We start from the raw sequence: 13,143 nt of genomic DNA on the forward strand, positions 1-13,143 counted from the left end.
GGGGGGTGGCTCTGTAGTCCAGATCTGATAGACAGATAGCTTCACAAAGAGGGGTAGATAGACGGGTATATTTGTATCAATTGACAGATATGAAATGTGACTTAGAATTAAAAAGTGAGAGATAGACAGATGTAGTTGCATAGATAAAGAGGCAGAGAGACATGCAGAAACAGACTGGCTGGTAGATGGACAGGTAGATATACTCACAGACAGGTAGACAGAGTGGTGGATAGAGAGAGTGACTGATACATAGGGTTGCAAAGATATCAGGACCTACAGAATAAATATAGCTGCAGTCTTCAAATATAATACATACCATCATGACATACATGAGTGCATTTATAAATGCACCTCATTACCTGAATACAAAAGTAGGATAACTTTATAAAGAACAGTTTCAAATGGACACAATTTGAAATGTTGTGAAATAGCAGCAGTCATATAAACAAACACCACCCCAAAAAGTATTTACAATATCATAAGCAGGAGACAGGATCTGATATCTCCAGAATGTGCCCTGTGCTCAGATAAAAAACAACATGAAGAGCTAGGAAAGAGTATCCTTCTGTCAAATAAAGCTCTAGACACAAAGGTTAATAGTAAAGTAATAATAACGTAAAAACACAAACACTGGCACGGAAGGGAACTATCGTGTGTGTTGATGTGATCCTTGTGAAAGAGCAAAATGCAGTTACTGAAAGTCAAATTAGCCAGTGGCTGAAGTAGACTGATCCACTGCTCCATTGTACATGCTATAGTGGGCGAACGAAGAATGACAATGACACAACAGCAAACCAGTGGATAAACCAAGCTGGCTTACAGCCCCTTTAAGTTAATATAATCTAGATAGATTTTTTAAATGAAAAAGGTCTTGGCTAGCGCCAGACCTGAAAGGAAATGACACTATAGTCATGTCAATTGTTAGGTGGTATGTAATGTCACCAATACTGCAATCAGTCTGCCATTCCATTTATGAGGTCATGAGCTGACCATTATTGACAGATCAGATTTAGTTTAATCACAGAACAATACTGTTACATAGCCTTTATGTGATGTGCACAAATGGAGTGCTGCTGTTGTGTGCTCTGTTCCGACACCGTCTGTTCAACCTTGTTACTGGGTAGAATAAGAAGCAGAGTTCTACACTTGTTATGGAGGGGTTCTTCACAATGGGGTCAGGCAAGACCAAGGGACTAACATGGGGATGGACTGGCACTAGAAATCTTACAATGGGGACAAATGTAGCTAGAAGCTTGGAGGATGGTGGCCCAGTGAACCATAGGCATAGGTGACACGCTTTCATTTTGCATATGTGTGATATTTCGAAGTTCTTAAGTGAGTCATTGGATAGAACTGGTGTTCTCACAGATCAAACGTTTTCTCTGGTTCGTCATATCAAAAAAGTTTCTTTGTCCTGCTGTTACTATCTTGGAATCGTCCATAAAATTCATCCTGCTCTCCCTATGCATTGTCGCAAAACTGTTACTTGTGACTTAATCCCAGTCACAGCTCATGCAAATTTAAAGGGGCGGGGTGAGAAATTAAATACAAAAAAATAAAAAAACACTTACCTGCGCTCCCGCGCAGCTCCTCTGCCTCCTCGTGTCTCCCTGCAGGCAGACACAGGCTTCCAGACTGCCCTGCGCCAAACCTGACACTGCTTAGAGCAGAGTCAGGTTTGGCTGGGAGCACCCAGCTAGGGCACTCCCAAGCAGACTGGGAGCCTGTGCAAGCTCCAGAGTTGCTGCGCTGGAGAGAGCCCACAGCACATGTGTGTTTGGCCAGCCCCAGACGGCTGGCCAAACACACATGCGCTCTGAGGGGGAAGTGCTGTGCACCCCCCCTCAGTGCACGTCTTCCCTGTGGCCCCACCCTTTTTCCCAATAAAACGATCATAAACACAGTTTATGATCGTTTTTTTGGGAAAAGGTTTGCAGCTGCCGCTGCTGGCGGGGGGGTCAACGCTCCTCCGCCCCTATGGAGGAGCCGCTCCTGCTTAATCCTGACCAGAGCAGACTTCTGTAATTTCCTTGATCTAGAACGTCCTAAACAACAGCTTCTGCAACTTCTATGTACACAAACTGCTGCAGCCAGGTTGCTTTTTGGCCTTCAGGCCCCCCTGTTCATCTTGTTCCTCCTTCCCGTTCTCCACTTCCTCTCTACCATTGAAAGCAATCCACATCGGTCACAGAGCTGGTGGTTTCAGAAAATCAGAACAAGAGGCTCTTCCTCCTTTTCAGAAGCCAAACACTGGAACACTGCTCCGGTTTCCAATAGCAGTCAGCAGAACTAAACCACACGTATAAAGCTTCTTAAAAATATGTTTTTTTTTTTGTTGTTGTTTTTTTAAATTCTACCTACTTTTAATTTTCTTTTTCCCTTTGCTTTTTTTCTGCCAAATCTCAAGGAACCTACTGGCCAAGTATAATAACACCTTGGAGATTTCAACTGGAAATTCAATCTAAACTTGTTCGCAGAGAGCGAGAATCAAGCAGTCGCGGCTGTCACAGGGGGCGGGGCTGACGCCTGGGGGACATTAAAAATATCAAAAAACAATAAAAAAAAAAATTAAAAAAGAGAAAAACTTACCTCGGTCAGCATGCTGCTCCTCTCCTCCGTCTCAGTCACTGCTGCAGGCACAGGCTCCCAGCCTGCCATGTGACCAATCCTGACGCTGCTCAGAGCAGCATCAGGATTGGCGGGGAGCGTCCTGGCTGGGCGCTCCCAGGCAGACTGGGAGCCTGTGCAGGCTGTCTCCAGCCCAGCAACTAGATTTCTGGGCTGCAGGGAGCCCTGTGCGCATGTGTGTTTGGCCGGCCGGAGACCGTGAGGTGAGGGGAGTCCACATGTGCAGTGAGGGGAGTCCACTCCCCTCACTACTCGTCACCCCATATGCCCAGCCCTTTAGCAAGGAAAGGATAATGAACATAGTTTATTATCCTTTCCTTCTTAAAGTATTTGCAGCATTCACTGCTGGCAGGGGTGGGGGGGGGGGGGGGGGGGAACGACTCTCCTCTGCCCAAGTAGAGGAGCTGCCTCTGGAATCAAGACCGCTAAACAGAGGAGGGTTACAGTTGGAATATTCTTCCTACTGTGGTCTCTGTACACAGAAAACATACTATCAGAGATTCTTTAATAAAGGAATTGCAGAGCTTGTTTTCCCATTATTAAACGTCAGGTTTTTGGCACGGCTATTCTCATATTTCTAGCCAGATAAAAGCTTCTTTGGACTACCCCCTGGTGCCACCTGAACTTTTTAAGTTAACAAATGTTCATAAGATCATTCCGATCTTAGGCTGCGACCATTTCTAGCAACATTTGACTGACATCCTTATACATATGAAGAATGAAAGGCTGCTTGTATACGATTCTCAGCTGACAGAGCCAATAAAGCGACTGGAACAAGAAGTAGGGAAAATTCATGTTTTAGCAGATCAGCTGATGTACAGAAGTGGCTGCCTGTAACAAAACAAAATCTTCCTGTCTGCCTCAGTAGAATCCTGGTCAGCTCTGACCTCGTATTAAATGCTTTAGAACAATTCCACTTCAAGAGAGGGTAAGAAGAAAGGCCTTAAACGAAATAAGGCACCTTAAAAGCAAATAGGGCACGGAGGAACTACATGAAAAGAAACTATGACTTCGATCTCAGAAAGGAAGTAACATCCATCAGAAAAATAAACAGAAACAAAACTAAGGGAAGCAATTATAAGTAAGCAAAGCTGGTATCTTTTTACGACGATGGCTTAAGTGTTGACACAAGGGGCTAGATTTGGATAGTTGAAAAATCATATGAAATGCAGATAAAATAAAAAACGCTGGACTCCCCTGTATCTATAAGCAAAAGAGGGATTTAATAAGACCCAGGTTTGGATAAACCCCATAATGGGGCAACCACTGTAGCAGACTTAAAGAAGACATTGACTGCACCTGTTGCTTTTGTGGACCTAGAAACTAAACTTAAATACATATATTCTGCTCTTGCAGATCGCCTATTGTTTTAAGAAGATTATGGCTTTGACCAAATTTAATAAAACTGAATGTAAGATGACGTGACGAAACATTTATAGCTTGCTTAAATGCACCAGTCCCACAATTAGTTGTGGTTCTAAAATATAAGTTGCCTGTTTATAAATTGCTGTGGGTGTCCAATTTATATGTAAGTGGCCTGCAATTAACATTTCTGACAATACCTGGGTGGGCTTCTGGTTAATATCGTTTTAACTCTTTTTGTAATGATTTCATGTAATCATATAATAAATATTCATTCATTCGTTCATTCCTTGGATCACTTTTTTGTGCTCGATGTAACGCACTTAATTGCCAAGGGTATGGCCAGACATTGGTTCCTTGCTCGCTGTGCTATTGGAATTGTGCTATGCCGCAGTGAGGTGGCTCAGTGAAGCTGAAACCAGTCTGGGATTCCTTTTGTTCCTTTCTGGAGGGGGTACTGTCCTGGCAGTTCAGGATGAACTGTACCCATGTGGAGCAGGGTCAGTACTAATTTTCATATGGGGAGTATTTGTCTATACTTGCACAGTGCATCTAACTGATTGGTTGGAATGATAACAAGATCAATTGTCAGTAACGCAGGCTATTTTCAAACATTCATGTAATCATCTTTTGTGTGATTGTGGGATCACTGAAAAGCTGGACCGGGGGTGGATGTAAAAAGTCGAAGAATAGCAGAAAGGGACACTGAGAAGGGACAGGGAAAATGTCGGTCAGAAAAAGAGGGTGGAGAATAAGATATGAACTTTGAGAAGCCAGAAAGGGAGGGGCATAGTGAAGGGGAGCACAAAGTCATTACAGAGAGAAGGATTGTAAAGAAAAATGAAGGGAGTCTCGTGACATCAAATTTGTGTGCAAATGTAAATGCAGCATACTTGTTTACATGCCTTGATTTTGACTGACTTTAATTAACCACATGGCAAATTCCTCCCTGAAGCCAGATGTTCCAATTTCACTTTCGGACTGATTGCCCCTCATCCACTCATCAAATATGATGACAAGGACTGCGAGTTTCCTTTCTACTTCTCTTGGAATATCCACAATCTAAAGGATAATCTGCAAGACCCAGATACACTCAACTATCTCCAGGGCTTCTCGGACATTGCTTTACAAGAAACGTGGGCCTTGGAACCAATCCTCATCCCGGGCTACTCCTATGCCCTTCTACCTGCTATGAAGGAAGGCAAATTTGGTCGTGGGAAAGGTGGCCTGGGGGTGTACTTGTCAACTGCTTTAAAAGCCAGCTGTAAAATGCCATCTTCTGACGTCGACAAATTTCTTACTGTGCACCTGACTTTTCTGCACAGAAGGAAGGCGCAGGGACTAATCCTTGTCAACATCTATATGCCCGGAGACTGAAAAACCAGGAGGAAATGTCAAAATTACTTGTGGACCACATCACTCAAGTGGCTGGTTCTCACCCACTCCTTCTACTATTAGTAACAGGGGACTTCAACATGAACCTATGAGGAGGGTCCGTAACAAACAAGGTCCCTAAAACCCAGGGACATCAGTGGCCTATTCCAGAAACAATCACTGATTAAAATGGCAAAACAAATTAATATAGAAACAGACTTACTGGGCTCTCTTGAGCCCTTTGGTCTTAGAGCGCTAAATTACCAATTTAGTGAAGACACCCCTCACTCCTTCTCCTTCAAATCCGCAAATGGGAACTCGCTAATTGATTTCACCTGGGTCTCTTTATTTCTGATGCAAATGGTCTCTTCCTTTAAACTGGGTCTAAGGTCCAAAAGTGCTTACCTACCACAGAAAGTGGCCTTCACTCTGACCCCAGCAGTACATAAGATCAACACAGAACATGCAGGCTCTGAACACCTGTGCCAGATGAAAAGAATCAAATGGACAGCTACTTCTCTGGCTTCCCTGGCAGAGGAAGCGGAGAAGCATTTAAAAGCCTCCCAAAGAATAGAAGGGTCAGCCAAGGACAAATGGGAGGCGTTCATTCACTCATACACCCTGCAATTTGCAAGAAATGTCGCATCTACCAGGAGCCCAATTCCACAGGTCATAAAGAAGTCCTACACCTTGTACAGTTTTAAACAGTTAAAGGGGAAAGCCAATCAAGCACTCCGGCTGGTCCGTCGGTTTCCCAACCAAGAATGTCACTTCATCGAACTGAGACAAGTGAAAGGAAAGCTGAAACAGGCGGTATGAAAAATCAGGAGGCTGCACACTGAGAAATTTGGGGCCAAACTCATCAGCGACATTAAACATAAAAATGCCAGAAAATTCTGGAGTAGGGTAGATGATCTAAAAAACCCACAAGGTCCAGTCCAGGACTCACCATCTTGGAGGCGGATTGGAACATCATTTTCAGCAAACCAAAGGTGAAGAGGATCATGCTACCTCCAGAGGTTTAAGTAGGCCCTCCCAGTCGGATAACCTAGATGCCTGTCATGCCAGTAATGCGGACAGTGAACTTGCCATCTCCCGGACAGGACTCCAATGGCTAATAGTCAGAGGGAGGAAGATGGGAGCCCCCGCCCCAAATGGGGTTCCTCAGGCTATCTATAAACTAGACCCGCCTAAGTGGGCTAAAGTCATGGCCCCCCCCTCTTCAATCACGCCCCTGCTGGAGAACCAACGCCGGAATCACAGAAGGGATCCATAATCTCTTGAATATACAAAGGTGGCGATAAATTGAATCCCAGAAATTACCGGCTGATTGCACTAATCGATAATGAATAAAAGTACTTCGCTGCTTCTCTCCTTGAACATCTGGTCGACTGGGCCGGTCAAGAATCAATAATCCCCCCCAAACCAAACAGGGTTCACCAGTAACTCAGACACGGATACCAAAATGATGGCTCTATCTCTCATACTAGATTCCTCAACAGCCACAAAACTCCCACTCTATCTCTGCCCTTTTGACTTCAAAGCAGCCTTCAACAGCATCAATCGAAGCAGGCTCTGGGCGAAACTCAATAGCTGGCTAATCCCACAGCAACTCCTTAAAGCCATTGAGACCCTGTACACCAGCATATGGGTTAGGATTAAACTGGGCAATGGATCAAACCTATCCATGAAGATCCCAACAACAAGAACCTTAAAACAGGGTTGTGGTTTGGCCCCCACTTTATTCAATTTCTTCTTGGCTGACTTTTTAACAGTGCTCTCTTCAATCAACTCCCATGCACCATGACTGGGGAAGAAGCAACTGTCAAATCTCCTATATGCAGATGACGTTGTGCTACTCAGTAGAACAAGGGTAGGCATGCAACATCTCTTGAAAGCCACGGAAGATTGCTTCCTTGAGAATGGGATGCAAATCAACCGTAAGAAAACCAAAATCATGATTCTAGGCAAGAGATCCCTGAGGGGGTTCAGAACCTGGGGACTAAGTGGGAGCACGTTTGAAGAAACAGCTACTTATAAATATCTTGGTCCCCTGTTTGACTGCATTGGATCCTTTCTTAAACATAAAGAAGAAATAAGACAGAAGGAGGTTGCTCTGTCTATGGGACTTCGGACATGGACAACCAAACTGAACAAGTACACGCTCAGCCCACTGTTAGAAGTAGCAAGAGCTAAGAGGGCCCCCACGCTAGATTACGGAAGTATTGCACTTCGCGGTAAATACAAAGGTCTCGGATGACACCATAGTGAGTTTTACAGGTAAATGTTCAAGCTCTCAAGTTACACATCACCAGCGCAGATAAGGCTGCAGTTCGGCTTACTCAAACAGTCTCAGTAAGGCGCACAGCTTTCATCAACTTTTTTCATAAAACAAGGAGTGCGGCTATGAACACCATAAACTACAACATATGGGAAGAAATAATGATGAAGCCTTGCTCTCCGGCATGAAAATACCTTGGCACCTCAATAAAGCAGCTTGACATCGAGAGCATATGGTCATCGGAGCTCAACAACAAACTATTTAAAACCTTAACCAAAAAAGCAACAAAGCTTTTGTCCCTTACTGAAGACAAGGCAACCTTCGAGAAGAGGCAGCACGCCTGGTTAGTTTTAAATAACTATTAGACCTTAGCCCCCCAGCCATATCTGGGAGAAGTCTTAACGTACAGCATCAAGAGGAAGTACCTGCTTTATCGTGTGGGAGTCCTCCCAGTAGGCAGACATGAGAGTCCATGGTGACGGACCACAAAAGAAGAACTCTACTGGCTATGCGGGTCAACAGTCCAAACTGTGCCCCACATGTTCTGCCTTTGCTCTAGGACTCTGAAGGAGCGCAGCAGGCTCCTACGGCCACTGTTGGTTCATCTGGGGGTCTGCACATGCAGACATGCAACTGTAAGCTGCCTTAATTCTGCCATCCAAACACTGATCGCACACACAGTGAGATACCTGGAGGGTGAGGAACGCGCCCTAGCTGATGCAACCATGGCCGAATACAAGACATAGGCATATCCCTTCTGCCAGGGAGCAATAACAATGACACCTCAAAATCAGTACTTTATGGGTTTTCTTTTATAGAAGTGTAATGGTCTGATTTTATGTGTTTTTATTGTGTACAAGTGCAATGGTTTTCATTACTAGGTGCACTGATAGTAAAATTTGATTTGATTTTCCTTCTTTACTTCTATTCGCTACTTCCGCTGAGGTCATATTAAGTTATTCCTTGACTTCAGATCTTCCAAACATTAGGTAAAGAGACTTTTAGGTCATGTCTTGATTCAGCATTTTCTTTCCAGTGGATTAGAAGTAATATAAGGTCACCTCTATGCATTTCTTAGCTCCAACCTGATTACAAATAATTTGAGGTCACAATCTGACCTGATCTTTCTACTCCCTCCCACGAGGCTGCCTACCTGGCAGGAGTCCTTTCCACCTTCTTTGTAGCCAGCACATATCATGTCGCTCAAGATTATCGGAGAGCTGGAGCTTTCACCTGACCCAATGTGGTACAGCCAATCGCAGGTCTTCTGGTCAATGATGGGAACCATCACTTGCTGCAGGGTCTTCGGCCAATGAAGAGACTCTTAAAGGAGGAAAGTGACAAAGTTACCATTGATCTAATGCCATTTGGAGGCTATCATTCAAGTGAAAAAGTGCTAACAAGGGACTAACTTATAACAAAATTTTTGTTTGAACTAATTACGTAGGGCCTGATTTATTTTGTGGCGGAGGGAATACTCTGTCACAAACTAGACAGATATCTCATCCATCGTATTATGATTCCATTATATGTAATATGTTGGACTAGATATCGTCACATTTGTGACGAAGTATTCCCTCCGCCAAGATATAAATCAGGCACTTAATAATTTTAAGATTTTAAAAAAATAACATCAAAATTTAATTATACAAATATAGAAATACATAGAGATCAATCAAACAAGACTGAAACAGCATGTGTATAGACAAAGTACTCTTACATTTTCAAAAGTGTGAAAACATCCAAGATCAGTTTAAAGGGGTACATAAACAACAACTTTAAAAGGTACCTAGGCCTGTTGGGTGGTATGCAACCAGAGTTCTATCAACCAAATATCCATGTTAGCATAACCCACTCAAAATAAATGTTTTATTGTTCATTGTAATGAGGTAATGATCCACAGCTCTTAGTTGGATTGGAAAATCAGTGATGAGATAGGTTGCACATCGATGTTTCGGTCCCGGTTGCAAATGCCAATGAGGTCATCATCAGGACTTGATATTTGGATGAAGAAAAAAGTCCCCTGAAAGGATAATGAAACACCCGTAAAACAACTATTGAAGATATACACCTGAATGTTAATGTCAAAAATAGAGATTGGAGGAGCCACCACCTCAAGAGACCAAGCTAAAGATGGCCACCATCATTAGAAGATGGATGTGTAGACTCCAGAAGATAGGAGGGTAAAACAGGTTGCAATCCACAAGGAAATAAAGAAAACAAAAATAATGAACCAAGTGAGAAGGGCTCACCTAGGCAAACTCTTGAGATCCACTTACTTAAATAAATAGTTCTCAAGGCAAGGAACTTGTATTTCCACAAATTCTTAACCTCTTAAAAGGAAGAAGGATCAAAGTTGGACCTAAAGATTATATGAAATCAGTGAGTTTAAACCACTAATATTATGTTTAACAAGTGACTCCTCATGTCGGTCTACACCATATATTGCAAAAAGCACAAAGTTGCCAGGAACTCGCCCATTATAATCACAAAACACAACAAAACAACCAGACGCTGTGAAGATATGTGTTGACATGAGGATAATTAACCTTGCAATCAAGAGAGAAAGACACCTGACCCCCGATGTCAACATCATTGGAGAGGTAGCAGGATCGAAGTGGTTTTAAAGAAATGGACCTACAAGAAGAATACCAGCGGATACCTATCTTCACCAAATCACAACACATAACCACCTTCTTGATGCATGTAGGATTGCGTTGTTACAGAAGACTTCGTTTCAGCACATCCAGTGTAGCAGAAGTCCTCCAGAACATCATTTGAAAGCTGCTTGCAGGACTTTCAGGTGTACTAAATGCCAGTGATGACATCCTAGTCCATGCCCCCACTATCAAGAGTCACTCAACACAACTCCAGTCAGTTTTTCTCCAATTGCGGCACCATGGCCTCGTCCTTCCATAAGGAGAAATGAGAGTTACTCAGAGAAGGTATAAGCTTCTTCAGGTATCAATGCTCAAAGGACGGTGTGACACATGGCCCAGAAAAAGTAAAAGTGTTATAGAAGGTGGCAGCTCCCACATCTGTATCAGGAGTCAGGAGCTTCCTGGGAATGATGACATACTGTGGCTGGTTTATTCATAACCTCGCAGACCTCACAAAACTGCTCAGGAAATTCATCAAAATGCTGGACATCCTAGGTCTGGGGAGAAGCTCACGAGTCAGCATTCCAGAAAACAAAAGAAGTGCTGTTGACAGAAACCACAGTTGCCTATTTTGATCCCCGGAAAGCATTAGATCTAGGGGTAGATGCCAGCTTATCTGGGATAGATGCTGTGCTATGAAAGAGCCAGCTGGGAGGAGAGAGGGCCCAGGTCGCACATGCAAGCCGTGCCCTGACCCACAAGGACAAATTTATTCACAGATAGAAAGAGAGGCCATTGTGGTACACTGGGGGTGCTTCCACTTTCATCTATAGCTAAATGGCCATCCATTTTCAGTCTTTCGAGGACCACAAAATGCTAAATCCACTCTTCAAAGGGTCTGCATCCAAACCTCTGTTGCAAATCAAGTGGATTCTAAAGCTTCAAGAGAACAACCTCGACATTGTGTACAGACCAGGTTCCTGTGACTCTGCCGATTTTCTAATAAGACATGCATGACTTGCCACCCCAGCTGAGGAAGAGCTAGTCCAGGAGACAGAAGAACATGCAAGACTTGTGCTGGTAAGTGTGAAGCCACATCCTATATCAGTGAAAGAGGTAGCTGATGCCACTACCCAACTCAACTGACTCCAGCTGGCCATCACCGCACTATAGACCTCTATCTGGAAGATCCTCATAGCGAAAGTGGCCCGCTAGACAGAAGAAGCAAAACAAACACTTCTATCCCTCCACAGTGTGTGGCTGGAGCTGTCAGTGACAAAAGTAAGATGGAACAACGAATGCTGGAACCACGCATGCCTGACAATGCGGTCGGAACAACGACCGCGTTGTTACCATGCATGCCTTTACCACGCATGCCTTTACAATGATTTTTCATTGTAAAAGCATGCCTAGTAAAGGCATTTGTGGGAACGGAATGTGTGGTTCTAGCATGCGACCCCCCCCCACCTGTCCTAAGGCCCAGAAGTACCCCACCCCTAAAACAAAACTACCCTGACCCCCCACCTCTAAAACAAAACTACCCTGGATACCTCCCACCCACCCTGAGCCCTAAACCCTTCCCTGACCTCCCCCGCCCGCCCTAAAAACAACCGCCCCACCCCTAAAAACAAAACTACCCTGACCCCCCGTCCCCAAAAACCAAGCTACTCTGACCCCCCAGCCACCACCCCCAAAAACACTAACTACCCGGACCGCCCTACCCCAAAAAACCAAACTACCCCAATCCCCTCACCCCAAAAACCAAACTACCCCGACTGATCACCATAAAAAACCAAACTAGCCGACCCCTCCACCCCACCCCACCCCCAAAAAACAAATTGCCCCAATCCCCCACTGCCAAAAACAAAAGTAGCCCAACCCCACCCCAAAACAAAACTACCCCAACCCGCACTCCCACCGCTAAAAACATAACTGCCCGATCCCCCGCTCCTAAAAACCAGAACCACTCCAATCCCCCCAACCTCATTCCTAAAAAAAAAAAATAATAATAAACTACCCGGACCTCCCCAAGCCCTTAATCCACCCCCTACCCCTGAAAACCACTTACCTGACCACGTCCTCTCCCGATGCGGACTCCCTTTTTCTTTGCCTTAGCCACCCATGTGCGTTGTTCAGCACATACGTGGTTAAGGCAGAGAAAAAGGGAGTCGTTAATGCAAGCGTGGTTCCACTTGCATTACCAACGTTGGTCATTGTTCTGGAATTGTTGTTCCGGATGTTCCCCGTCAGTGACTGCAGAAGGCTGCCTCCTCTGGAGGCGAGGCTAGTATTGCTGCAAAGCCTAAGACAATGAGCTGTCCACCTTGCTCACGGATCTCACCAAAATATAGCAAAGACAAACAACAGGCTTAGGACCAAGATTCGGTTCACTCAACTCGACCATCTGGTGGAAACAGTGCAGAGGTGTGCTGCATGCCAAAGAACCCCTCTCTGGAATCACCAGCCCTGGAAATAACAGGAGAAGGTCCTACATCACTGTTGCAAAGAGCCAATGCTAATTTCAGCAGCCTTCCATATGGGACTTAGACAATCATTGTAGTTTATGATTTATCATAATACCCCGAAGTTGAGATCATGCCCTGCACCTCTGGCACTCATGTAATTCCAAAGATGGAAAAGATCATGACGACTCATGGCCAAAATTCTAACAGACGATGGACCAGCATTCAATAGCAGCAAATGGGCATAGTATTTACGGAAAAAAACACACTCAACAGACACATTATACTGAAGTATTCCTAAGCCAATGGGGAAGCAGAGCATTTTCAAAGAACGTTAATGTAAGTGCTCTGTATCACAGAAGCAGAGAAAGACAACATAGAAAATTCCATCTACACGTTTCTGTGCGATTACAGTGCCACACCCAATGCAGCCACT

General features: G+C 44.3%; 1 protein-coding gene across 1 annotated transcript in view; it reads right to left on the minus strand.

Annotated features, from left to right (window-relative positions):
* LOC138304301 (serine protease 27-like) overlaps positions 1 to 13,143 on the minus strand; it is a 102,710-nt gene that overhangs the window by 19,727 nt on the left and 69,840 nt on the right. The window contains exon 5 of the mRNA XM_069244253.1: positions 8,799 to 8,968. Coding sequence (XP_069100354.1) covers positions 8,799 to 8,968 — 170 coding nt within the window. The remainder of the gene's footprint in view (positions 1 to 8,798; positions 8,969 to 13,143) is intronic.

The sequence above is a fragment of the Pleurodeles waltl genome, chromosome 7 (genome assembly GCF_031143425.1).
Source record: "Pleurodeles waltl isolate 20211129_DDA chromosome 7, aPleWal1.hap1.20221129, whole genome shotgun sequence".
NCBI lineage: Eukaryota > Metazoa > Chordata > Amphibia > Caudata > Salamandridae > Pleurodeles > Pleurodeles waltl.